At 42.9% G+C, this 28,000-nt stretch overlaps 1 protein-coding gene and 1 long non-coding RNA gene across 10 annotated transcripts in view; one reads left to right on the top strand and one right to left on the bottom strand.

The window, feature by feature from the left end:
* The window catches only part of LOC124508445 (uncharacterized), an 80,179-nt gene that overhangs the window by 27,759 nt on the left and 24,420 nt on the right, over positions 1 to 28,000 (bottom strand). For all 5 annotated transcript variants that reach the window (XR_006961254.1, XR_006961253.1, XR_006961252.1 and 2 more), the window contains exons 2-3: positions 27,184 to 27,352; positions 1,021 to 1,111 (exon numbers count right to left, since the gene is read on the bottom strand). This is a non-coding gene — a long non-coding RNA (uncharacterized LOC124508445). The remainder of the gene's footprint in view (positions 1 to 1,020; positions 1,112 to 27,183; positions 27,353 to 28,000) is intronic.
* On the top strand, positions 24 to 27,251 carry KIF23 (kinesin family member 23). 5 transcript variants are annotated; one of them, XM_047074865.1, is made up of 24 exons: positions 24 to 393; positions 2,145 to 2,214; positions 3,233 to 3,361; positions 7,590 to 7,695; positions 7,946 to 8,082; positions 8,289 to 8,398; positions 8,834 to 9,004; positions 10,286 to 10,327; positions 11,031 to 11,143; positions 11,286 to 11,407; positions 12,800 to 12,902; positions 16,797 to 16,876; positions 16,962 to 17,081; positions 17,306 to 17,432; positions 17,770 to 17,928; positions 19,230 to 19,387; positions 20,044 to 20,217; positions 20,450 to 20,629; positions 20,922 to 21,233; positions 24,275 to 24,505; positions 25,393 to 25,475; positions 25,656 to 25,734; positions 26,358 to 26,428; positions 27,163 to 27,251. In XM_047074865.1, the coding sequence occupies exons 1-24, from the start codon at positions 383 to 385 to the stop codon at positions 27,176 to 27,178; spliced, it is 2,904 nt and encodes a 967-aa protein (XP_046930821.1). In that variant the 5' UTR covers positions 24 to 382; the 3' UTR covers positions 27,179 to 27,251. The 5 variants fall into 5 exon arrangements, with proteins under 5 accessions (XP_046930821.1, XP_046930820.1, XP_046930823.1 ...); XM_047074864.1 differs by having other exon boundaries at positions 25,656 to 25,740; XM_047074867.1 differs by lacking the exon at positions 10,286 to 10,327.

The raw sequence follows: 28,000 nt of genomic DNA, 5'->3' as shown, positions 1-28,000 counted from the left end.
AGTAAAATAAGCCCTCAGTTTCCTCATGGGAAAATGGAAGGGGATGGACTTCATTACATCTGAGCGCAGCCCAGAGACGCAGACAACTCGCGCCTCACTCCCGCGGTCGCCTAGGAGACGAGCGCCACTTCCGGCAGAGCAGTCACTTCCTCTGAGGCCCCGCCCCTTCCCCGCGGGCGGGCGCTGATTGGCCCGTTTGAAATGCGCCGGGCGCGAGCTCACCTGGGCTCGCGGCGGCGTCGACCGGCTTCTCGGAGCGCCGCGCCTGAGCCGTGGAGTCCCGCTTCCCGTGGCCCGTCCCTGCGGCCTGCCGCCCTCGCCAGCCCGCCAGATCGAGCCCGGCGTCCCGCGCGCGCCTCCGGGCAGCACGGAGCCCGCTGCCATGAAGCCAGCGTGAGTACCGGGCCGAGCCGGGGCCGGCGTCTCCCGTCGCAGCCGGCCGCGCGGTCTGCACGGAGCCCTGCGCGGCCCGGGCCGCTGCCCCCCAAAGTGGGAGCCCCCGCGTGGGCCGCTTAGGGGGAGCCCGGGCGCGGAGACTCGGCCGCGGCGCGCCCTCCAGCCTCCACCCCGCCCTCTGCCGCCCGGAGCCCGGCGTCCCGCCCCGGCCTCCCGGGGGCAGGAAAGGTCGGCCCACGGGGGGAGCGGGGAGGTCTGTGCCGCGACCCGAGTCCCCGTTAGCCGGGTTGCCATCCACCTGGTTCCGGGACCGCCGCCCCCAGCCCTTTCCCTCCTGTCCGCCCGCTCGTCCGGGTTGCGCTCTGCCGCGGTAGTGCGGGCCGGGGGTCTCCCCGCGCGCGGGCTGTGCCCCGGGGTTGAGGGCGCCAGGAGGCCTCGGTCTTTGGAGGGCCCTGGCACCCGGGAGCGCGGCGTGCTTTTCTGAGCCTAGCCGGTGGCCTTGAGACGGAGACCAGTTTCTGGGGCCGCTGACAGCCCCGCTCCGCCCACGGGCGCCCACGCCCACATTCCAACCCCCCCCTCCCCGCAGTCGGTCTGCGTTGCTGCGCTGCCGCCAGCACTCACCGCTCTGGGTACAGGAATCCCTGCGCGGAGGTGAGGGCTGTCATTTGCAAAAAGCGGCTTGTTCTCTTGAGGCCAAAGTCAAAATCTTTATCTTAAAAAAAAAAAAAAAAAAAAAAAGGTTGAGTTTAAGTAAACCTACCGTAATAGTTTGTACTTAAAACACTAATTTGCTTGTTTCATCTTGGAACATGTTGAGAAAATATTTTAATAATCCGTAGCCCATGCCAGTAATTTCACTTAATTTTGATGTTGTGTTCATCTACACGACAGATAAATGTGGGGGTTGGTGGAGGAAAGGGGCATGCTGGAGAAATTGGTGAACTGAAGTCAAAATATCTTTTTCCTTTGTTTCTAAGAGAGCAAGAGAAATTGCAGTTTGGAGACTAAATTTTGTTTGGGGACAAAGGATGATAGCGTGGAGAACTCAATAAACAGTTGTTCCTTAAAAGTATAGACCTTGATCTTGATGAAAAAATGGATCCATCCATCTGCATTTTTATTTTTATTTAAAAAAAATTTTTAATGTTAATTTTTGAGAGAGAGGGCACGAGTTGGGCAGGAGCAGAGAGAGAGGGAGACACAGAATCTGAAGCAGGCTCCAGGCTCTGAGCTGTCAGCACAGAGCCCAACGCGGGGCTCGAACCTGCAAGCTGTGAGATCATGACCTGAGCCACCCAGGTGCCCCTCCATCTGCATTTTTATAATTTGGTGAAGTCAATAGCTTGTCAGTCTGCCTTGGCAAGGGCCCTCAGAGCGGTGTGTGTGCTTGTGCGCATAGATAAGTGCCTTCAAGATGAGTGTGGTCAATTATCTGTAGATTTTTCAACTTTGTCATGCTTCTGTAAAATTGTTCAGGAAAATATGCAAACTACTTAAAATATAGAACTATTCAAACAGTAAGTAGGCACATCTAGAACCAAAAATGTCTCCTAAACCAGTTTTACTTCTGCATTATGTGCGTCACATTCTTCTAATGCAGCATATTCTTATGTTATTTGGGGGGTGAGGTTTTGGAACTGCTAAGGGATAACTTTATAAGCTCTAGGAAGGTTGTCTCCCTATGAATTATAGGTGAGGTTTTTGTACGTTGGTTTGAACAGAATTTTTTTTTAACCCATGACCAGGAGGACTAAGACGCCCAGGAAATTTCTAGTGAAGAAAGGATCCCAAACGAGTCTTAAAGACCCAGTTGGGGTAAGGTCTCTCTGTGAATTTGTTTGTGTGTTTTTTCTTCAGTCCTTTTCCGTCTTCTGTGTGTGCTTGGAAGGGATGGAGATCTCAGCTTTGAGATTTTGTCTCCATGTAGGATTCTTTAGTCCAGCAAAATGAAGTCTTTGGTTGTCAATTGCATAACTCCTGTAACTAATTATGATTTGAACAATTAGATGATGAAACATGTTCTTCAGCTGTCCCAGAGAATTCTTCCTACTCTCGGCTGGAGGTAGGAATTTCTGCTCCAGTGAGCGTCCTCCCCATTTCACCACCATTAAATAGTACTTGATGGCATGCTTCATAAAGACTCTGCTGTAGAATAGCTAAATTCAGTCTAGTAAACTTCTCAAAATTGCACATACTTCACTAGTTTCAGACCTGGGACCTTGCTTTTAAAGTCAAATGCAAAAAATAGTAGTTTGATTTGCTCTGAGGTATTTTCGGTCTGTCCTTCACTGGCACAGGAATGTGTCTCTTGTTCTAATTGAGGGAACTAGATGCTTTTTGCAAGCTGAATAGTTTTTCCTCAACCCTATTACTGATTGAGAAGATGTGTTTAGGATGTTGCCCTTTATACTTTATTTGTATATTTATTGAGTGTTAAGCTGTCGAGTTTTGCTTGACATTCAGTTTCAAACAATTCTAACAGCTTTTCAAATTCTCACTGTGTAATGTTGATTTTAGAGATTTTTTAAATTAGTAATAGTATAACTTTATTAAATTTGTGCCTGTACGACAGTGAAGAGAAGCTGTGTGACTTTGATGCTTTTGTTATCCAAATTTACTTCAACTGTAGGTGCATTTAAAAATCTCTCTAATGTCTAATATATCTGTGTGCATCTGACCATCTCTGGTAGCAAGTTTTGGTTTTCATGGCTCTAAGTTTATATGAATCTCTAATATCGAGAGACCAAATGTTGAACGAACAAATGGGAAGCTTAAATGAAAAGTCAGGTAAAAAGTCAACCTTTGTTCTTAAAGTCCCTTCCTGTATTTTCAGGTATACTGTAGGGTGCGCCCATTGAGCCTTCCTGATCAAGAGTGTTGCATAGAAGTGATCAATAATACGACCGTTCAACTTCATACTCCTGAGGGTTACAGACTCAACCGAAATGGAGACTATAAGGAGGTAATTGCCATTGGACCCAAGCTATTTTTACTTGATATGATTTACTCGATTTTTCCTGAAGGGCTTTTTCATTTTTTTCCATTTAACAAAATTCACGTTTCTACTTTTTTGAAAAACTTGTTTACTTCCCTATAACCACCATATATAAAGTGTGGCTAGGCATACGTTTGGTATCCTAGAGGTAGAGGATTGCCTTTATAATGTAATTTCTTGTACTAGATATTGTTTTTTAGAGCATGTCAGGGATTGTTTGATGCAGAATGATTGTGCTAGGTGGCTATACACACACACATGTTCAATTTCATAAGCAGATTAAAGTAGCAATGGCGGGGGGCACCTGGATAGCTCAGTGGTTAAGCGTCTGACTTTTGGTTTTGGCTCAGGTCATGATCTCACAGTTTATGGGTTCAAGCCCTGCATCAGGTTCCATGCTGATAGTTCAGACCCTGCTTGGGATTCTCTGTTCCTCCCCTGCTCGCTCGCTCTCTCTCTCTCAAAATAAATAAAATAAACATTTAAAAATAAAATAGCAATAGGCATTGTGTTTTTGTTTCGACCTCTTGTGAAGTGTTATTTTTAGTAAAATCTTGAGCAGTGAGTTGAATGCAGTTCAAACATCTTGCACTAAAGCTGCAGGGTAGAAGATTTTATGGGTGAGACAATCTTTGCCTTTATGGAGCTTACAACTTAACTGGGGGCACGGATAGAAAACAGGTAACCTTCGTATCAATAGGAGACAGACAGGTGTGCTGAAAGAGATGGACTGTGGGAATGCAGAAGAAAACGTTTATTTGGGCTGTTGTCTCTACTGTCGAGCTGTCTCACTCGTGTGCACACTGCTCTTGTGAAACCGTCAGAAGCCCACCAGTGGTCTCCGGGCCGCTAACATTTTGACAGACGCCTCTTGTCCTCATAATGTATTTCTCAGCAGTCCCCTCCTTCCTGAAGCCCTCTGCCGTCTCCCCGTCCAAGTCTCTATGTTCTTGGCTCTCGCTGGCCACTCTCTGCAGGTTCCTCTTCCTTTTCCAACCTCTCAATACTGAGGTGCCCTCACCCAGGACTCTCTTCTCTACCCTTTCTCATGGCTTTAAATGTTGGTTATGTGACAATAATTCTGGAGTTGATCTCCAGTCGAAACCTGTCCTCAGCTCTAAAGTCAAACGTCCACTGTCTGGATGTCACAGAGGCACCTGAAATTTTACACGTTCCCTCTAAATCACTTCCTCCCTTGTCTTCTCTCCCAAATAAATGGTACCACTGTCTCTTCCCCTTGTATCTCATGTATCAGTAGATTCTATCCCTTCTCCAATGTGAAACTGTCCTTTTGTTTCTATCTCCACTGCCACCACCCTTGTCTCAGCCCTGTTGTGAAATCACCAAGACTAGTACTTCTCAAATGATCGGTGCTGAAGGAACAGCTTTTTAAAATCTTCAGTGCATCGTGACTGATCCTTTTGTGCAGCTTTGCCATCTGAGTGAGACCATGGAGAACTGAGCTTACAATCTGTTCAACGAGATGAGCCTCCTGATCACATGCGGGGATGCTGCAGCCGTGTCAGGTGGCTACAGAAGTTTCTAAACTTACTCTCCATTTCTGTAATTATCTCCTCCTAGATAGGAAACAAGCAGTTCTCAGAGGTCCACTGGTTTGCTGACCCTACTTTGAAATCTAACTGGACTGCTCGCTTCCACTCTGAATCTTATTCTCTAGTCCATTTTCTAAAAGCCTCCAGAGAGATCTTTTAAAGCATAAATCCGATCTGACCTTTTTCCTGTTTAAAATCTTTCAAGGCAGAATGTCTTTTTTTTTTTTTTTTTTTTAATTTTTTTTTTTTCAACGTTTATTTTTATTTTTGGGACAGAGAGAGACAGAGCATGAACGGGGGAGGGGCAGAGAGAGAGGGAGACACAGAATCGGAAACAGGCTCCAGGCTCTGAGCCATCAGCCCAGAGCCCGACGCGGGGCTCGAACTCACGGACCGCGAGATCGTGACCTGGCTGAAGTCGGACGCTTAACCGACTGCGCCACCCAGGCGCCCCTGGGCAGAATGTCTTTAAATGGGCAAAACCCTGCTTAATTTGCCTCCTGTTTCTCCACCCTCCTCTCTTAGTACTCATCCGATCCTCTGAGTTCCTTGGATAAGCCCAGATCCTGCTTCAGGCTTGTTCTCTTCGCCTGGACTTTTCTTTCTCTTGGCTCTTAGCATGGATGGCTCCTCATCTTTGGATTTCAGCTTAAAAATCGCCACCTCAGAGAGATCGTCCAGACCTTATCGGAAGTAGCACCCTTACACCTTAGCCCCTTCTCTCCCGCTCTGCCCTTTATGTGCTTCCTTGGTAGCACTTACCGCATCTAGAGGTTTGTTTTTTGTCTCCTTCCCCTGCTATCGTGTAAGCTTCAAGGATATGCACCTTCTCTGTCCTGTGCCCCATTCAGTGAATATGGATGAAGCACGAATGGTCTGGAAAGGCTTCATGGAGGACTGGGTTTTCGAAGATGTCAGATAGTTGAGAGTTGACTTACTCTGAAGAACTTCACTTCTTTAATTGGACTTACTTTCAAGCATGTATAAGTAGACAAAAAGTTTGGTGGGGATTAGTAGCTCTCATTGCCTGTGACAGAAGGCAGGGCCGAACATTGGAAAGGGTGCTGGACTGAAAATGGCTGCAACCAGTCAGCACTGTAGGCTTGGGCAGGTGCCTGCCCTGGGCCTTGCTTTTCTTTACTGGAAAGGAGGGGTTTGTTCACAGGGACTTGGAGGTCATCTGACTAACCTGCTGGTACTATCTGAGGTGTGTCCTTCCTGGTCTGATTCTTTATACTTCTTATGAACTCTACAGCTGATCTACAGGATTAGAATAAAAACTTCTGCAAAGTGAAGAGTTAGCCTAGCTGAAGTAGGCTGTGTGTGTGATCTATAACGAGCTGTAAAATGAACATAATTCACAGTATGTAATCACAGGTGAGAGTGAGACGAGTCACTGCCATGCGAAGGCAGTGCCTGGCCACTGCTCAGGGTCAGCTGCTGTCTTATTATATATTTGAGTACTAATCGGTACGTGTCTCCTCTTGGGGGGACGAAACTGCTACTTTAAAAAACTAAGGGTTGTGATAGTGATATCTGTGCAGGCTGAATTTCCTTAAATTCATTCCTGAATTTAAGGAAAAGGGTACGAAACAGGAAAGGCGGTCCTGCTTGACAAAGGCTATACTCCGTAATAAATTCCAGCAAATACTTATACAAAAAATAACCTAGCACTGACGTTCATGAAGTAAAACCTGTAAGAAGGTCACAGACAAAACCGCAAGGTCTGTAATACAAAAAAACTAAAAAATAACAAAAATGGAAATAATAGAACTCCAGCCCCTGCCCAGTTAGGACAATTTAATTGACATTAAAATATACTTATAACCCCCAACCTAATTTTCCAGGTAGGAGTTTGGTAATATTTTTTGGTACTATGATTATAACTTTGTAATAATCCTATTTTGATAGAGATTTGATAATTGAAGTGATTTTTTCAAGGTCACGATTTATTTAAAATTTCATAGAAGAACTCAGGAAATTAAATTTATAGTTCATCTCTGGTTTTAAAACAGTACAATAAGACACTTGGTTTTATGCTGCTGTGCCATTTAAAAATTTTTTTCTTAATGTTTTTAAATTTATTTTTGAGAGAGAGAGAGAGAGAGAGAGTGAGCGAGCAGGGGAGGGGCAGAGAGACACAATATCTGAAGCAGGCTCCAGGCTCCAAGCTGTCATCATAGAGTCCGATGTGGGGCTCGAACCGGTGAATGGTGAGATCATGACCTGAGCTGAAGTTGGCCGCTTAACCGACTGAGCCACCCAGGCGCCCTGACTGCTGTGTCATTTTAAAAGAGCAAACTAGTGTATGGAGTAATAATGCCCGGTGATTTTCACAAGTTCGTAACTGAGTCATGGTCATTTTTGCTCTTTGTCCTCTAAAATCTGCCGTGGTCTGTGACGTGTTAGTGGGCTTAAGACTTCTACATTCTCTTCAGTAGTTATAACTGTAAATCTTTATCATTTATAAGTGGTATAATTGAGGTACATCATGACTTTTTTAAGGGTTCCAAATTTAAAGACTTCATGGTTTTTCTTTGTGTCTACACCTTAAAGCAACATCTCAATACATTAAAACAGATGTATTTCTAGCTTAGAGTGAAATGCCATTCATATGCTTTTTATCTCTCCCTTCTCCACAGACTCAGTATTCATTTAAACAAGTATTTGGCACTCATACCACCCAGAAGGAGCTCTTTGATGTTGTGGCTAATCCCTTGGTAGATGACCTCATTCATGGCAAAAATGGTATGGGTACTGGAGTTTTCACTGCGTTTTCCTTTCTGTCTGCCTCATAAAACTCTTTTGATACTTATGTATTTGATTATGGTTGGTCTTGAACTCACATTTAATTTGTTAAATGTGGTATAAAACATTAAGGGTGGTATAAACCCTGTTTTTTTGAGCTGGTTAATTTTACGTGTTTTTTAATGCTATGAAAGAAGGAAAAAGAGCGGAGGACTTAATCTATAACTCGATGTGACTTGCTACATTGTAGGTCTCCTTTTTACATATGGTGTGACAGGAAGTGGAAAAACTCACACAATGACTGGTTCTCCAGGGGAAGGAGGTCTGCTTCCTCGTTGTTTGGACATGATCTTTAACAGTATAGGCACATTTCAAGCCAAACGATATGTAAGTGTAATTCTTTTGTGTTGTGACTAGTTCACCTGAGGGCATAGAGACGGAGATACCTGTGGATATAGTGTTAAGGGAGAACTCCTAATAAACTGGGTACATTCTGAAACCTTACATAGTAAATGTTTCTTATTTCTGAACTAGGTCTCTTACTATTTAAGTCAAATCTAAAAATCATGGTCTGATTTTACCCTCCACTTCAGGTTTTTAAATCTAATGACCGGAATAGCATGGATATACAGTGTGAAGTTGACGCCTTGTTAGAACGGCAGAAAAGGGAAGCCATGCCCAATCCAAAGACCCCCTCTGGCAAGTAAGTAATTACATTTGTATGTGACACTGGCCTGAGGGGAACCCTGTCTGGTGGTTTCCTCAGGCACCCGGGATGGTGAAAGTGAAGGGTGGTTGGTCTGACGGTTGACTGCAGTGAGATCAAAGTTGAGGAATGTTCTTAATTAAGTTTATTTGCTCAGATGTCCTCTTTGGTTTTGAGCACAGTGTTCTTGAATTACTGTTTAGAGAAGGTGCCGCTCTTGGTGGAGAGGGTATAAAAGCCGGTGCCGTGTGTCTGCGGGAGGACACGGCGGTGCTGTCGGCTGACCAGGAGCATGGACAGACTGCTTTATGCACCGCTGTTTGCGGTGACAGGCTGCTTACGTTCTCTCTCTCAGTTTCCTCTTGGGATCTTTACTTTTGATTCCGACTCACAATGAGTAAGCAGATTTTTTTGGCCCTTTTCTTTTTTCAGACGACAAGTAGACCCAGAGTTTGCAGATATGATAAACGTACAAGAATTTTGCAAAGCAGAAGAGGTCGATGAAGACAGTGTCTATGGTGTATTTGTCTCTTATATTGAAATATATAACAATTACATATATGATCTGTTGGAAGAGGTGCCGTTTGATCCCATAAAGCCTAAGTAAGTAGTGGAGAGAGTCCCATCTTAGCTGCTTAACCTTGGGGAAGCCACTCGACCTCAGTGAGCTTTAGTTTCCTCGGTGATAAATGGTAATCATACTTTTGTTTTCAAAATGAAAGGTAACTTGTGTATCGTACGGTTGGTGTTCCGTGCATAGTTTTATTCTTGACCGGATCTGCAGCTGTGTCAGGGCACCAGGGGGTTAAGGTGTCTAAGGAGAAGAGAGACCTGAATACTCACCTTAGACATTACTTTTGAAAACTCTTGGCCTTGGGGCTATTATCTTGAGAAGCACTGTGATCACATAAGGAAGTGTCCTAAGGGTGAGGGTTACCTGCGGTTACCTTTCAAGAACCGAATATCTAGTGTCGGGAGTTTGTAGCCACATTAACCATCTGTGGTCGGTGACCTCTACAGGGAGGAGCCCAAAGCTATTGTCTATACAACTAATACAGGTCTTCTATCACTGATTCGTACGTAGGAAGTGATCTGTAGCATCACTCTGCCAGAGTTAAAAGACAACTCCTTAGATTTCCTTGGGTCTTGGCCTGCTCAGACTGAAGAACAACTCCAGCCTGGCATCCCAATCTGCGCCTGTGCCAGAGCAGACTCTGGAGTCTCATTTAACATTAGTATCTTGCTCTTGAGTTGATGGTTTTGTTCTCAAGCTAAATGTTTATCTTTAATGCTGTCTTTGTTAGAGCCTCTCAGAACATAAATAGTATGTAGACCTGTGTGTGTGTGTGTGTGTGTGTGTGTGTCTAATTGAACATTATTGGAGAAACAGCTGGATATTTAGAAAACCATCAGACTGAAAGAGTTTAATAAATTACATTAAACAATGTACAGATTACTTACTTTCCCATTTGTTTCAGAGTATCGGTCACGTGTACCCATTTTCCTAAACTTTTGTGATGTCATTCGTTGCTACCGATCCCTTGTCTTTTTGCTCACATGCCAAGGTTCTTTTTTGGTGGGTTCTAAATGCAATCATTTTCAAAGAAGCCTATCTTGGTTTTATTTAGTTTTACGAAAGGAAGGCTGACAAATGTGCCTTGCACGCCTTGTAACAACCATTCTGGTAACTCCTTGAATGAACCCACCGGGTGCGTATTTGGCCCTGAATTCAGATTTAATTTGTGAGGGTGGTGCTTAGCCGGCTCTTCCAAGCTGGTTAACTTTTAAGTGTTTTTACATACGATGAAGAAACATTACAAGTGGAGGGTTTTGAGGAGCCGATCCTGTGACTGTCACGTAGCTCACACCCTCTTCCTTCGGTAGGTGGAACAGCTGCAGCACGCCCATGAGGAGCACAGAGTTTGTGTATGTGACCATGCTGACTCTTTTCTTAAGGAGAAGGGTGTGGTTGTACTAGCGGCTGGCATCTGTGGCGAGTCTGCACGGAGCTGGTGTGTCCTTGGCACTGGGCTGCCTGCTGCCTCTAAGCCCCTCCCTGCTTCCCAGCAGCCTGCCATTCACTGAGCAGTGGTGGCCGGCACTCGCTTGTGCCCCCACGGTGCATGAGGCAGGCCGAGCAGGTGGCACCCTTCCTATCCTTATCCTACCGTACAGACTGGAACTCGAGCAGCCACTCTGAAAGGACTGCCACTCCTGGTATAAACCAAACTCTTCCTGAATCTGTCTTCTGCGGACTCTCATGTCGGGACCGGCTCTCTCTTTTACAATTAGGGAAATGCCAGCTAGATTCTGATGCTTAACCTGTGCATGTGATGTTGCCGTCTTACTATTTTGATCTCTACTTGTTTAGAAAGTGTTTTGTGTGCTTCATTAGAACAAATTATAGCAAAGCTTCTAAAACAGTGTAGGTTCCTGTTCTCCTGTTATGTAACTAATCTTGACTATACATCCTTACACTTACCCAAGTTTAATGTTTTTCGGAGCTCTTGCCTAGGCTTATTCCCTTATAAGAATCGATGTCATGTTGCCTGGCATTTTAGTCCTAGTCTTAAACTGAGATATTAGTATCCCATAATTTAGGAGACTAATGTTTTCTTCTTTCTCATAGACCACCACAATCCAAATTGCTTCGTGAAGATAAGAACCATAACATGTATGTTGCAGGATGTACAGAAGTAGAAGTGAAATCTACTGAGGAGGCTTTTGAAGTTTTCTGGAGAGGTTAGAAACCACACTAACATTCAGAAAATCTGAAACAATAAGTATACTCCTGAGAGTTGCTACTATAATTTAACAGCAGTTAAATTTTTAGTACTGTAGTGATCGAATTCAGGTTTAATCAGTGATGTCTCTGTCATCACAGGCCAGAAAAAGAGACGTATTGCTAACACACATTTGAATCGTGAGTCCAGCCGTTCCCATAGTGTGTTCAACATTAAATTAGTGCAGGCTCCCTTGGATGCAGATGGAGACAATGTCTTACAGGTAAATGTGTAGTGTGTGGAGTTTTTCTTGTTTTAACTGAAGCTTTAGTTTTTGGAACTAGAGTTAAAACAAGGAAGTTTCGCCGCAATGAAGACTGCTCTAGAATTATTATAGTAGGTGATGACGTTTAAAAATTGTTGCGCTAGAGAGTGTAGTTCTGGGAAACTGGCTATTGAATCTAAGAACCTGGAATTCTGCTGTGAAAAAGGTTTACAAATCTTTATAAATCTCTTTAATAGAGGAGATAAAGTAAGAAGTAGGTACGGATCATTATTTTATCTCTGAAGACTCATTTTGTATGTGGGAATTCAGTTAATGGTGTTTTTTTTTTTTTTATATGAAGTTTATTGACAAATTGGTTTCCATACAACACCCAGTGCTCATCCCAAAAGGTGCCCTCCTCAATACCCATCACCCACCCGCCCCTCCCTCCCACCCCCCTAGTTAATGGTTTTGAAATGTCAGCAGTTAACTTCCCAGGGTAGGTACGGTTCAGGAGATGACAATTCTAAATTGTTCTTCTCTTGGCTGATAGGCCAGTAGGGCTCCTGTCTGCTGATCACTCGTTACTACTGGGCCTGTCATGCTACAAGGCTTACATCAATTAGTAAAAGCATTTGGGCCTGAGTAGAAATCATTTAATAACTTTAAGCTATTAAAGTGTAATTCCATTTGAAACTGAGAAGGTCTCCTCATGGCATGACTACAGCAGGGTATTGCAGACCACCAGGATTCGAATTTTGATTCCTGTTAATTTACTAGCTGTCTGACTGGTTATAAACTCTTTATAGTGTTGTGAGGATTAGAGCAGGGAGTGCAGGTAGAGTTCTTAGGCCAGTGCCTAAGAACTGACAGCACTCGTAAATGTTAGTTAGAAAATGCTTGTAAGTCAAGCCTTCAAATAGACTTGCTTTCCTTTGAATCACATCTAGTAATATCAGTTATGTACCTCTTTTCATTTCTTATTCTACAATTAGAGTATTATGAAATTGTTTGATTATAAAATTGTCAAATATCCGGTTATAGAAAAATTAGGATAGGTCTTTTCTAGACTTAGCAGATGCGGACTGAGCTCCTGCTGCATGTTAGGTGCTAGGTGAGATGCCGGAGGGAACAACACTGGTTGAGAGGCAGTCCCTGCTTTCGTGAAGCTCATGGTATAATGCAGACAGCAGATGATGGGCAAGTCCTTGTCCCCTTCACCAGTGTATTCATTTAGCCCAGATGCTTTTAGCGGACTCTTCCCCCAGAACATGTATCCTTTGGCCCTACCATTTGTATTGTGCAAATGTTATATTCGTAAGACTTAATAATTTGTTGACAGGAATGTAATTAAAGAACACCATAAACCAGTTATACCTTGTGTTATTGGCGTTATGATCTTCCTTTCAGGAAAAGGAACAAATTACGATAAGCCAGTTGTCCCTGGTAGATCTTGCCGGAAGTGAAAGAACTAATCGGACGAAGGCAGAAGGGAACAGATTACGGGAAGCTGGTGAGCAGAGCACAGTACTCCTGTGATTGCTACGACTTTCCAGAACTTGCAGTGTCAGTCTGTCATCTGCTTATTGATAGGTGGTAATTTGATAGTTTAGAGGCTAAAGTTAGGGGTCAGTGCTGTTTCTTTAGTTATGCTGGTTTGGTATCAATATATGACCATACACTGACTTAAGAATGAAGATAAGCGGGGCGCTGGGGTGGCTCAGTGGGTCAAGCATCCAACTCTTGATCTCGGCTCAGCTTGTGATCCTGTGGTTCGTGAGATTGAGCCCCATGTCGGTTTGTGTGCTGACAGTGTGGAGCCTGCTTGGGTTTCTGTGCCTCTCTGCCCCTCCCCACCTGGTTCGCTCACTTGCTCTCTCTCTCTCTCTCAAGGTAAATAAATAATCTTAAAAAAAAAAATGAACGAAGAAAAAGTGATTAAAATGAATATAAAACAAGTTACATTCATATTGTATCTATTGCCAGTAATGTAAGTACTAGGCCCTTAAACTTAAGTGATTTAACAGTTATTCCAACACTCATTCTGGTGAAAACTGGCTTCTGGAGATGGGAAAAATCTTTGAACACAAAAACAAATTGAAAGGGAATCTGTGTTTTGTTGTTGGTGTTGTTTTTAGTCTCTTATTAGTGTAGCTATTCATGTTACGTTTTACACATAATAGCATTCATGGAGTACCTACTGTGTGCTGGTATCTGAACACTCATCCAATCTGGGTGTTTGTGTGAGGGCAAGTTTGGGGGGGAAATGGCAGAGTCAAGGTCACTGAAATGGTGTGGGCTGATGACCTATGACAACTGGGGTGGCAGAGCAAGGCGAGGTCATGAGGATCCTTGTCTGTCATACTAAAAAGTCTGAATTTTGTCCTGAAGGAATAATGGTGGTTACCTATTATTAAAGGATTAGTGTGTATCATAGTATCTACTATGCATGGGCTTGATTTCTTGATTCTGACTTTTCAGGACTGTATCATACCCATTTTTCAGATGAGGAAGTGGGCTGGGAGAGATGAATTTTCCCAACACTGGAGCCCGGGTGAATTCTCAAAGCTTGTGTCTTTCTGCTGTTATACAGGGTCCTTAAAGTCAATGAGGAATTAGTCTTTTAGAAAGATTGTTTTCCTATGTAGAGAATTAATGTACCGAGGCAGGTCTAGAGATAAGAACAGCAGTTGGGAGCCTTTTGCAGTAATTCACACAAGCCATCATGTGACCTAGAGGCAAGGGTTGGACAAAAGTGAGCCGGTTAGGAAGGCCACCTGGATGTGGAGAGGCAGGGAGAGGCAAGGGCAGATCCAAGATCTTGACTGAGGAGAAAGCAGTCTGAGGTGCAGGTGTGGGCGGTTCGAGTTTGTGTTGGACACGGGTAGCTTATTCCGGTGAAGTGCCTAGTAACTGGATGTAGAGGTGCACACATTTGGAAGGAGAGCTGACTGGAGGTTTACAGCTTTAGGTTTTGCCAATATGACGGAAGCAATAGGGGAGATGAGATTATTCTTGGAGGACAGAAGGGAACAGGCTGAGGGCAGAGCCTTGAGGAACAAACACTTGAGGTAAATGATTTAAAGAGCCTGGAAGGAGAGAGAAGGTGGTGGCCAGGTGAGATGACAAAAAAATCCACATTATGTATATGTAGATAGAGAATCTGGGATCCAGGGTATGACAAAGGATTAACCTTGATGGGAAAAGAGGTTTGTCTCAACGGAAGAAAGTAGAAACTGGAGGGTTCTGATGCTTTGGGGAAAAAGCCAGAAAGGACTACCAGAGTTACTAGGATGAGGAACAGGTGTGACTAAAATTAGGCCGTGAGCATGAGAAGAACGGGAGATGGTGGTTGGGGCCCAGGTTTCAAGAGGTGGTGCGGTTCTGAATGACAAGGTTCCGGGGCCCGTCATAGCTGCGCGGCTCCCGTGCTAAAGGGAGAACGATGTGCTGAGGGAGTTGGGGCCTCTGGCAGCTTGTCAGAAATGACCCGGGTGTGTAGGGGGAACACTGAAGGCACGGCAGCTAGGGACTAGGAAAAATCTTGCTGGCCTCCCTCTGCTCACCGTCCTTATAAAATGTCAGGCTTTAGAAAACAAGCAACTTTTACTTAGGCTGCGGGGGGAAGCGGCACTGCCCTTCCGTAGTTAAAGCGCGGCAGGGCTTTGCGCCGTGGCTGCAGGGTGAAGCCCGTGGACGCTTCACAGGAGATTTCTGAACGAATAATATAAAATACATAGGATCACAAAGGAAACTGATTAGATTAAAATGTGTTTTTAACAGTATTCTTAAAGCATTTGTCATTACAGTAATTTACATGCTTCCTTATTAATGACTAAATTAAAGATCCACCAGGAGGTCTTAAAACTACATAATTTCAAAGCAGTAATGAACATAAATATCTTGAGATCAGCAATAAACTGTAATGTGCTATAAAATTACCTGTGATTTCTACTGATAAAAATCACAGGTATCACTAATACTACTTTTTGGCCTATGCTCGTAATTGAAAGGAACGGCTAAATTTCAGAAGTCAGTACAAAATAAAGGTGTAATTTATTTCCCATCCAAGTTTGCAGACTCCCCCAAATGTGCCCATGGATAACACGGACCCTGGGTTCAGAACCCCTGGCAATTAGGGAGAGATGGATGGAGCCCTCTGTGAGAGGTGTGAGGAGGTGGGGAAGTCTAGTAACAGGAATTTGGGTTCCAGAGAACACAACGGAAGCAGGAAGGACACTGGGAGTTGGGGTCAAGGAGGAGGAATCATGAATCATGGGACGTTATGGAGGCACAGACGAGCTCTGTTTTGAGAGGTGGCCAAGGATGAGAGCATGGTGGGAGTTAGCTGACCTTAATCAAGGTTCTAAAATGAACAAATTGCTACGTATGTGGGAAGGGGGAGTCTCTGCAAATGGGATCTCCTGCATTATGGGAGGCTTAATTAATCTGTCAGACTTGCCTTGGCTCAGAAATCCAAACAGAGTGGTCAGAAGTAACAATTATGCTGCCCAAGGAATCCTTGTCTGAATGTGGAAGGGACGCAGTTAGCTGGACCCTAAGACCCATGGTTGTTAGAAACACGAGGCCCTCCGGGTGCAGGGGACACTTCAGTGCTGATGGAGCCAACTACAGCCTGAAATTGTCATGCTGTAGAGAATATGTTAATAGAGGATATTAAACATCTGCATCTAATACACTGTCTCACAGAATTTAAGATTTGGAAGAAACTTTATGGGCCAGGAAGTGTAACGTTGCATTCCTTTAACTAGAATTCTTGAGGGATGGGATTTAACCTCTCCCGAAACACTGCTATTATAGAATGTTCCTGCCAGGCCATATGGGAGTGATCTTTAAATTAGCCACTATAACCTGTTATTTGTAATTTCCTATAGTATTTCTGGGTTTTTTATTTTTTATTTTTATTTTTTTTATAAAATGTTTATTCTTGAGAGAGCGAGAGCGGGGGAGAGGCAGAGAGAGACAGGGAGACACAGAATCTGAAGCAGACTCCAGGCTCTGAGCTGTCAGCACAGAGCCTGATGTGGGGCTCGAACTCAGGGACTGCGAGATCATGACCTGAGCTGAAGTCTGATGCTCAACCAACTGAGCCACCCATGCGCACCCGTGTTTATTTTGGCGGGGGGGGGGGTGGGTGCAGAGAGAGGGAGACAGGGAATCTGAAGCAGGCTCTCGGCTCTGAGCTCTGTCAGCACAAAGCCGGATGATGGGCTCAAACCCCCAAACCATGAGATCATGACCTAAGCCGAACTCGGATGCTCAGCCAACTGAGCCACCCAGGCACCCCTCCATATATTTCTATGAAGTAGGGATTTTATAGGCAAACAGACCACACTCTAGCTACTTTACTGTTTTCAAATGTCTTCTGTCTCTATTTTTCTGTCAGGAAACATTAACCAGTCATTAATGACACTAAGAACATGTATGGAAGTCTTGAGAGAAAATCAAATGTATGGAACTAACAAAGTAAGCAACAGCTTTTCATCATTTCTGTAGCTTTGTTTGTATGCACTGTTTGGCCTTATATATTTGGATTTGAATTTATTTACAGATGGTTCCATACCGAGATTCAAAGTTAACTCATCTGTTCAAGAACTACTTTGATGGGGAAGGTAAAGTACGCATGATCGTGTGTGTGAATCCAAAGGCTGAAGATTATGAAGAAAGCTTGGTAATTTTAATGTATTTATCCTATAAAAGTCTGAGTTTCTATGGAGAAAACAACTATTTGGATGTGAAGAATGACATTCTAAATATTTTTAAAATTGATACAGAACCATTAGTTACGGAACTAATGACCAATCTATTATTTCATTAAGTAATTTCTGAAGAAAGGCTTGGATATGTTTATTTAAAAAAAAAATTTAAAAACCTCCCATTTGTCTTGTATCTTAGCAAGTCATGAGATTTGCAGAAGTGACCCAAGAGGTTGAAGTGGCAAGACCAGTAGACAGGGCAATCTGTGGTTTAACTCCTGGAAGGAGATACAGAAACCAGGCTCGGGGAGGTCCAGTCGGAGACGGTATGATTTGGTGTTACATCATGTGCACGTTTGTCAGTCTCTCTTAAGATCTATTTTACATGAGAGAACAGTTTACTTCCCTTCCTCCCAAGAACGAAGGGGGGGAAAAATTTCTGAACCAGAGTATAAATGAGATTTCTTTTGTTACATACTGTAACTTTTCCCCCCCACTCTTCCTTTTTTGTAATTCATTTTAAAGGAAGTATGATTGTGACAACTCTAAGTGCATGGTTAATTGAACCAGGGGTTGGGGGTTCTAATCACAGTGTTAAACTTGTTTAAATAAGCTCTTTCTCTCCTGTGTAACTTCTTGTAATTTTTTTATAATTCAACACAGAACCACTGGTTACAGAAGTAGTTTTACAGAGTTTTCCACCTTTGCCATCCTGTGAACTTTTGGATATCAACGATGAGCAGACTCTTCCCAGGCTGATTGAAGCATTAGAGAAACGACATCACCTACGGCAGATGATGATCGAGGAGTTTCACAGACAATGTAAGGGCCAAAAGTGGTCTGCGATCATTTCACCTCCAGAAATAGGCAGTGAATCGGAGTTCTTTGGTGGGGCAGATCTTTAAGGAAGGGTTATTTCTGCACTTAGTACTCAAGGCATTGTTTAATTAGACTGACATGGAACCTTCCCACAGATCATAAAACAAAAGAAAGAGGTGGGTGGGTGGGTGTGTATACGGTCCCTTTTTAAAATTTACACTGATGGACACAAAAGAGTGGAGTAATAGCTACTTTGTTTTTAGTTCTTACTAGTTACTTACTTGCAAGGCACTTCACATATATTACATCTTTTTTTTTATATAAAAATTTTTTTATTTTTTGAGAGAGAGAGCGCGCGCACAAACGGGGGAGGGGCAAAGAGAGAGTGGGATCTGAAGCAGGCTCCAGGCTCTGAGCTGTCAGCACAGAGCCTGACCTGGGGCTTGAACTCATGAACCGTGAGATCATGATCATGACCTGAGCCGGAGTCGGATGCTCAACTGACTGAGCCACCCAGGCGCCCCACATGTATTACATCTTAATAACTGTCTTTGGGCGAATTACTTCATCATGTATTTCTTACTCTCCATGTCTGCACAATGGAGATGTTAGTTGTTTTATCTAGGAGGGTGTCATGGGGATGAGATGATTTATGAAAATCATGTAGAACAGCGAACAGCCTGGTATGTAGTTAAGTGCCCGGAAACAGATCAACAATTTTTATCATCGTCGGTTCATTTAAATCTTCGTAAGAAAGGTGTGAGATGAGTGGTATTTATATCCGTCTTGAAATGAGGAAATGTGCTCAGAAAAATTAAGTAACTTGTCAAGTCCCACAACTGATCCTAAATCCAGTTTTCGCACTTGTTTTGAAGCAAATGACTTAACCTATAAGGGTTGACAAGGGAATGTCATAGTGCAAAATGAAAGACCCAGTGTTTTCCAGTGAAAAACAGCCTTTAGGAACGTCTCTCTTATAGATTTCTTTTTTTTTTTTTTAATTTAGAGAGAGAGGGAGAGAGGGGGGGCTGGTGGGGAGAGGAGACAGTCTTAAGCAGGCTCCATGCTCAGTGTGGAACCTGCCTCAGGGCTCGTTCCCACAACCCTGGGATCATGACTTGAGTGGAAATCAAGAGTTAGATGCTTAAAGCAACTGAGTCACCCAGGTGCCCCTCACACTCTTTATGGACTAACCCTCCTGATTTGCTGACTAGCTACATTTTACAAAGTACCGACTAGTAAAAGTTGATTCCACCGGTCATCTTGGAATTGGAGTAAACTTGGCCTGCATGCTTTTGTTTCAGCTATTACTTTCAAAGCCCTGTTGCAAGAATTTGACAATGCTGTTTTAAATAAAGAAAACTACATTCAAGGAAAACTAAATGAAAAAGAAAAGGTGATCTCAGGACAGAAGTTGGAAATAGAACGGCTGGAGAAGAAAAACAAAACTTTAGAATACAAGGTTTGTGCCGGCATCATTTATGGGCGTACGTGCTAGCCGTTGAGCACCACTCTCTCTGCCTTAGCTGTTCTGCTGTAGAGCCTCTCACCACTGCGTTCTTACTCATCCTCGCCTCACCCCAAAGACAGGAAATGGGAATGAAAAGCATTCAAGGGGTAATAATGCTCTTTAATTTTGAGTTAGACTTTAGCGATCGATGGGAATGTTCTTGGACCAAACAGGTGAGTTTTCCAGAGGGCTCTCTAGAGTTCGGCTCTGCTCGTAGCTTGCTTTTTGACTTCTGGTGAAGCATGTTTGCTCTCATTAACTGAGTGTCATTTAGGGGGTGCCCATTCATTCCAGAGAAGCCCATCTCAACCAACACAGTGTTCTCTGGTCTGAGAACAGCCTAAAATAGAGAATTCAGGTCTTACTCTCAGGGGAAACTTATTTTCACACAAAGTCGGTTAAAACATCTTTTCTGTGAGAAACTCGTTTAAAAGTTCTCGCTTCTAGGAATGGAGGTAGGAATTCAGGTGAGAGTTTAAAGGAAACTGCTTTCTCCCTGATTTTTCCTCCCACAACTGTGCCCGCATAAGCAAATTCTGCGAGCTTATTTCACAGCTACGTGCAGTGTTTATGTGCCACACGCTGAACAGAATGGCCTGCTTCCCCAGATTGAGATTTTAGAGAAAACGACTACCATCTATGAGGAAGACAAGCGCACCCTGCAGCAGGAACTCGAAGCTCAGAACCAGAAGCTGCAGCGGCAGTTTTCTGACAAACGCAGACTGGAAGCCAGGCTGCAAGGCATGGTGACAGAAACGACAATGAAGTGGGAGAAGGAATGCGTGAGTGTCGCTCCTAGCGTTCCGCACTTGCGTCCCCAGGGGAGGGTGTCCGTGGTGGTGGCGGCGGCTCCAGCAGCCGCTGCCCGCCCTTCTAGCTCCTGACCAGTGACCTGGCCTGGCGAGCGCGGGAGGGACGGGAGGACTGTCGTTCTTGGCAAACGATGCGTCCGGGTGACGCGCTGCGCCCGTCTGGTGTAACTGAATTAAATGTGTGTCGCTGTCGCCAACCTAGGAGCGTCGGGTGGCAGCCAAGCAGCTGGAGATGCAAAATAAACTCTGGGTCAAAGATGAAAAACTGAAACAACTGAAGGCTATTGTTACTGAGCCCAAAGCTGAAAAGCCAGAGAGACCTTCGCGGGAGCGGGACCGGGAGAAAGTGACCCAAAGAGCCGTCTCTCCGTCACCAGTACCTGTAAGTTATGTGGTTGTGGAGTAACCCGCACTGGAGAAAATCTGTTCAGATGAGGTGACTTTCTATGATGAGCACTTGTCGTTTATATTACTTACTGTGTTTCGCCAACTTCTCTGCATAAATATCTCTAAATTTAGCCATCAACGCCAATTTAGTGCATTCGGTATAAAAATTTTTTTAACTCAGTAAAACGAAGTCTAGAGTTGTCTTCGTGTGCTAAAATTATAGAAAAGCAGTGAACTGTTTCTCTCAGTGTTTGTCTCGCTCATTAACGTCTCTTCCATTTTTTTAGCTTTCTAGTAACTATATCGCTCAGATTCCCAACGGCCAACAACTCCTGAGCCAGCCGCAGCTCCATAGGCGCTCTAACTCTTGCAGCAGCATTTCTGTAGCTTCCTGTATTTCGGAGTGGGAGCAGAAAATTCCTCCGTACAACACACCTCTCAATGTCACATCTGTTGCAAGGCGTAGGCAGCAGGAGCCAGGACAAAGTAAAACTTGTGTCGTGTCAGACAGAAGGCGAGGGCTGTACTGGACCGAAGGCAGGGAGGTGGTTCCCACATTCAGAAATGAGGTAGAAACAGAAGAGGACCGCTGCTGCAGGGTTAGTGCCAGCATTCTCTTCAAGTATTGTAGCCACAGAGCGTCATCTTGGGGGCTTTCGTGTGGCAGTTGCTTTTTTTGTTTTTGGTTTTTTGCCGTTTTGTTTTTTCATTATTTTATTTTATTATTATTATTTTTGTGTGTGACTTGATTCAGAAAGCTCAACGGAAGACGGGTGAGCTCCAGTATAAATAAGGTCTAATTTTTCTGTTAATTACTTGGAGAAATCACCCTGAAATTGAGGCCTAGCTCTTCAATCTGAAAAAGCTGTAACGTATCTGATAACAGCAGCCATGCCAAGGAACACAGGTCAACTGGGCTGGCCCGGAGTAATCGTGTTTTCCTCCGCAGTTGCTCCTAAGCACTCCAGACCGGGGTGCGAGTGCTGAGGGCGGTTTCCATTGGTTTTTCCTTTTGGTTTCCTTTCCTCAAATTTTTTTGCCACTTTTGACCTTTTGTTTTTAAAAATGTTTTCTCAAAATGTTTTCTATTTTGAAAAATCTCAAACTCAAAAGCTGAAAGAATGGCACAGTGGCTTCCTTCCCCCTTACCTGGATTTACCAATTATTATCTATATAGATATGCAATCTTGTTTTCCTCAAACTTTTGGAAGTCAGTCATACAGTTTGTGGTGCTTCATCCCTAATGAGGACTGTCCTGTATAAACAGTCTTTACCAAACCCAAGAAAGTTCACATTAATTGAATAAATATCCTCTATTTTTAATCCATGAGCCTAACAAAGTGAATGCCCTGCAAGTGCTTATTATATATTTTTTGATTTTCATGACATTCAATGTTTTTGAATACTCCAGGTCTGTTGTGTAACTACTGAAGGTCTGCATGTCCAGTAGTTGCTTTTAATCTGAAGAGCTTTATCTCAATTTACAAGGGCTTGGCCTCAGTCAAGGGTGTTTAAAGTCATTCCTGTTTAAGTTTTCTTAAGGATTAAGATAAACTTTTTACTTTGAATCTGAATAAATGGGCCAAGCTAATATTGTGAATTTATATTTAGTAAAGTTTTAATATGGCTTTTAGAATTTTTCTTTTAACAAGTTAATAGTATTTGCTTTAGCTTTTCTTGTACAATTTAGGTACAGATAAGCTTCATTTAGATCACCTGCACTCCTGGTTATTCAGGAATAGTGATGAATTAATTGCAAGGTATTTACCAAGACCCTGCACAGATGTGTTCTAAAGTCGGAGTTTTTTACTTTGCAGATTTTTGCTTTAAACCTTTTTAGGGAGAAAATTATGGTGATAGAGTTTCTGATCAAGTCTAATAAATCCCCTTTATTTTTCATGAAAGTTTATAGACTGAACACTATTCAAGGCCTGCTTGTGCCTGGTCAGCATTAACGTGTTATCCAATTTGGCTCTGAGATACTTAAGAGGATTTACTAGCGATCCTTTAACTTCTCACTTGAAATCAAATCTCTTTAGAAGTGCAGCAAAGTTTAGGCTAGTATCTATCTACACATCTAGGTTTATTGGCCAAAAATTAAGTCAGGTGGACTGAATTTACACTACTAAAGTGTAAATTTGAGGAAGAAATTTTAAATATCTTCGAGTAGGTAAATGATAGTAGATTGTAAGAACTATCTTTCTGAAGCTTGTTTCATAATATATTTACTGCCAAATGTGTTCAGGAAAACTATCACCTTTGCTAAATGGTAACGACGTGCAAACTGAAACAGATTGTGAGAGAGCCTGAGGCCACTTTAAGAATGGAAGGTTTCCTAGTTGCTCTGAGGCTTGGGCATCTCTTGCATGGCAAACTGACTGCCCACGTTCTGTAGCAGCATCATTTCTCACCAGTGCTTCTGCTGTTGCTTGTGCTTATTAGGGGAAATGCTGCAGTTCTCCAGACAGGCATTTTATTTTTTTTAATGTTTATTTGCGTGTGTGTGTGAGAGAGAGGAAGGGAGGGGGGGAGAGAGAGAGAGAGAGAATATCCCAAGCAGGCTTCCTGCTATCAGAGCAGAGCCCGACATGGGCCTCGATCTCACAAACTGTGAGATCATGACCTGAGCCAAAATCAAGTCAAACGAGTCACCCAGGCGCCCCAGACAGGCATTTTCAACTTGGGATCTTCATAGGCGACCAGCTTTGAAGGATTTGGCCTGTAACAGACTGTTTCATTTGCTTTTAGTTATACAAAAGGAGATGTTTGAAGCAGTGGGTATCTTTGGAACTATGTCCTGTGTGTGAGATACCTTTTCTTTGAATGTGCTAAATTTAACTTCCCCAAATTTACATGATAGTTGACTGGAAGCAACTAGTTTTTTATTGTGTGGCTGATGGAGACTAATTTGATACTGTATTTTTAGTTTGGTTCTTAGAACTTTCATGAAATGTTTGAGGAAAAATAGTTGGTATGTTTTAGCCATCACTGTGTTTGAACTTTTCATGAAGTTCTATTTGAACTTTTAAAGTCTCAGAAAGTACTCAGAAGTAGTTCTTTTACGTTCTCTTGATCACTTTATACACAGAATTCTTATTATACCTTATGTTCTTTAGCATTTTGTACATACAGGCCATTAGCTTTCATTTTTTTGTCCGTCTCTGTAGAAGGAGTGTTTTCTCTTTTGTTTAGAGGCCTGTGACATGTTTAAGGCTTTTACTGACCTTATTTGGAGCCTTTAACACAGTTGTGGACCTAACAGATTACCTCACAACGACAGGCACAGATAACAGTTTTGATCAAGAATGTAAAATGAATGGTCTTGAATATACCACCTACACAGGAAAGCCTAGTAGCATTATCAGAATTTTTCCTTCCATTTTGTTTTGTTGAAACGGAAGCTCCCTGGCAGAACGTAGAACATACAAGATGGTTTTAAGAGATGTTTGTGGGTTTTGTGTTTAAATACAAAGAGAACATTTAAATCATTTGAGTAACATATTTAGCTTTTGAAAATGTTTGTGCGTTTGTTTTGATATGATCATCAGCTAATGTAGCCAAACCTGCTGCACTTCTAATAATACCCTTAAATTAATTCTGGGTTATGCTTGTTTCTTGATTCCTCTTTCAACCTGATCAGAACGCACCACCAATTCGTCTCCGACACAGACGATCACGCTCTGCAGGAGACAGATGGGTAGATCATAAGCCTGCCTCTAACGTGCAAACTGAAACAGTCATGCAGCCACATGTCCCTCATGCCATCACAGTATCTGTTGCAAATGAAAAGGCACTAGCTAAGTGTGAGAAGTATATGCTGACCCACCAGGAACTAGCCTCCGATGGGGAGATTGAAACTAAACTAATCAAGGTAAAAACAAATTTACACAGGACGAAAAACATACAAAATGTCAACTTCACAAAAAACCACTTAATCTTCTATTCCTTTGATGACACACGGGCGGTGTCAACGAAGATAAATGGGTGTTGATACGACCTTTTTGACCTTTGTGTTTGTTCGTTAGAAAACTAACTGCTCAGGCTATGAATCTGCTAAACTACAATTAAATCGGCTGCTCTGTACTGAAGGAGGCTCAGATTCTTCGGATCCTCTGTTAGAGGATCCTATTATATACTGTAATTAATATAGTTTTAACCACTACTTTAAAAGTAAGCCCAAAGAACTTGTACCAATTTGTCAGTTCTAGATAAAAAGCCCACATTAAAATGTGACCTATCAAAATTTCTTATTACTGAGCTACCCAGAGCCCTTTCCCTTCCCTTCCTGTAGAAAAATGTTCCTTTGATTGCAGAGTCAATGAATAATTGGGGAGTAAAAGGCAACTGGGAAAAAACGTTTTTCATATCAAATTTAATTTAGATGATGATTCTTAGTATAACCAGAGTTACAAACATGACTGTACTGTCATTTGAATATGAGGGGTGGGGTATACCCAGAGGAAAGTATAAATGCCTTTGAACATTTAGAAATTTCTGCTAGATTTCTTGATCCTTGGTGTGGTTTTTATAGAACAAAAAGGAATATTCTGAAGAATGTTACTGATGATACTGCACTGGACTTTTGTTTAGTGAGAGATAATTCCTGAACTATTTTAATAGTACAGACCCAGCAGTTAGAAACACCATCTGGTTTTATGGATGGGACTTTATTGGTTTATGGAGAATCTCCAGTTCAGTTTGAAACATTTATCACTTGGGATATCAAAGTGTAATGGTGACCTTTTCTCTTGACTTCAGGGTGATGTTTATAAAACAAGAGGTGGTGGACAATCTGTTCAGTTTACCGATATTGAGACTTTAAAACAAGAATCGCCAACTGGGTGAGTGACCATCAAGGGCTATTGTTTTCTTAGCTTGCTTATTCTTGCAGAACACAACATCCTATGAAATGTATCATTAATTATCTGAAGGAGTGTAGTGATATTTCCCTATTTTTAACATTGTTCCTGTTCCTGGACGCAAAATAATTGTTGCGTATTGTTTCCCCTTTTTTTCTGTAGGCGAAAACGAAGATCTTCCTCGGCAGCACCTGCCCAACCAGATGGTACGGAGTCTGAATGGACCGATGTAGAAACAAGGGTAGGGGTAAATATTTGTTTAATAAAAATAAGGGGTAACCTATTTTTAACCCCCCTGCTTATTGTTTTTCTGGCTCTTGGAAGCAGCTGAGGTCGGATCTCACACTGCCAGTGCAGCCTGTAGTTCTGTTCCTAGCAAACCTGCCAAGGGACTCATGCTCGTTTGGATCGGCTCTCATTGGAGCTCTTTGGTTCAGAATCCTTGTTTTCAGTGTAGAGGAATAGGGCCCGAGAATCAGGTCAGAGAGCGTCACTGCAGAGTGACAAGAATTCACATCAAATTGGTGGGACTCTTCACACAAGCACAACTTCCCTGTGGAACTGTTACTCCTGATGAGAGGCTCCCCTGGAAAGAGCATGGGAAGGGCAGGTGGTGTTAGGAGGCCATTTCTTCCTCATCTAAACCGAGGAAATTACCCAGATGATGTCTATGGACACTCTGAGCTCACCATCTTTGTGGCTTAAGTCAAATAAACTGCAGATACCTGGTATTTTAGCATAGCTGTCTGTGCTGCACTAGAAAGCAATGTGGGGTGTCACCTTGGCTGAACCCATCTGAGCAGAACTGTTTTATAGACTGCACAGAGGAGCTGATCTTTTCCTCTTCTGTAATTTTTCTATCAGTGTTCTGTGGCTGTGGAGATGAGAGCAGGATCTCAGCTGGGACCCGGATATCAGCATCACGCACAGCCCAAGTGAGTCCTGACTAACTGGGCCTTTCTGTGTGGCTTCTCCCTTCTCCCTACCGTCCACTTTAAGAGGACATTATGAGGTTTCTGTTTACCCCTTGGAATACCTGGGTGCTTTGGCAGACTGCCGCAGTCGCTGCTGAGAACCTCAGAAGGCTTGGGAAGAGCAGTAACAGGAGGTGATGGAAGATTGGTCACTCTTATTCGTACTTTGCTAATGCTCCTAAAGCTCTCGGAGGCTGAACTGAGATCACCCATAAGGAGGGGAGGCTGGAGGCTTTAGTCAGGGATGACAGCAATTTCTGTAATTCATTCTTTCTGAACATGCCTCTTGGTCTCATTATAGTGGTTAAGTGTTCAGTAAAATAAAACGGGGTGGCCGAATTTACGGTAGGGGAAGGAATCACACATTTCCTTCTGTTAAATGCATACCCCATTCTTTTTCCATGTTAGTAAAACCTTTTCTTTTCATATGTCTACCTATACATGTCTGTGTGTCCATTTTTAACACAGGTATTCCTCAGGCAAGTTGGAAAAGTACCGCAGTAGGATAAAGGCGGGAAGTCCTGCTTTTTAAACAATATTGGAGACTCATGGTTTATAACTGTTACTTGCTATCTCAGGATCTGAACTTTCCCATGATAAAAGAGTTCTTGTAAAGTCTTCCTAGGAGATCTAATTGCTATGGATGTATCACTGATCGCAAAAGTCAATACTAAATGCTGGTTTTCACATTTTAGGCGCAAGAAACCTTGACCTACCGGTTTCAGTAATGAGAGAACATTTTCATTTGTGTTGGTGATGTCTCCAAGCAGAGCCAGCAGTCTTCAGAGTCACCCTGTAGAACTGCAGCTTTGTTGAATACCACAGACCTCAGATACATCAGATGCTGGTGCAGATCAGAGATTCCCCCGAAGTTTCCAAAGATATCTAGGATTCAGCACACTTTTTATATTATATGCCTTGCCATGTGAACTTTTTAATAATGCTATTATTTTGTATATTTCTTGTATACTTATAAACTAATTCACACAAGTGTTTTGTCCTAGGTGATTAAGGAAAAATATATTTAGATCACACTTTTTTATTGTGACTTTTCCAGCTCTTGTCTGAATACTTCTTAAGGGTTTATAAACAAATGCTGCTATAGCTTAGCTGCAAGAATGCACTTTAGACATATTTGGGAATTCAAACTTTCAAAATAAAGATGTCAGTGACTGGCCAATACTAAAACCATTTTAGGAAGTTGTTTTGAATTCTGTATGTATATATCCACTTTCTGACATTTAGATATGCCAAAAGAATTGAAATAAAAAACTGAGAAACAGAAACAAAGTTATGGGACATTTACTACATACTCCCAAGCACTAGAAGTTTCTAATGTTTATCCATTCTGAGAGAGACTGCATGAACAGAGGTGGGGAGGGGGGATTCCAAACAGGCTCTGAGTTGTAAGCCAGACCTGGAGCTCAATCCTACTAACCATGAGACCATGACCTGAGCCAAAATCTCAAGTCAGACCCTCGGGTTAGCTGCCTGAGTCACCCAGGCACCCTGGTGCTACCTGTTTTAAAGCAC

Source organism: Lynx rufus, unplaced genomic scaffold (assembly GCF_022079265.1).
Source record: "Lynx rufus isolate CCGP_SWC_20201006 ecotype Redwood Valley unplaced genomic scaffold, mLynRuf1.p SCAF_13, whole genome shotgun sequence".
In the NCBI taxonomy this organism is placed as follows: domain Eukaryota; kingdom Metazoa; phylum Chordata; class Mammalia; order Carnivora; family Felidae; genus Lynx; species Lynx rufus.
This window is presented reverse-complemented; position numbering and strand designations above follow the sequence as displayed.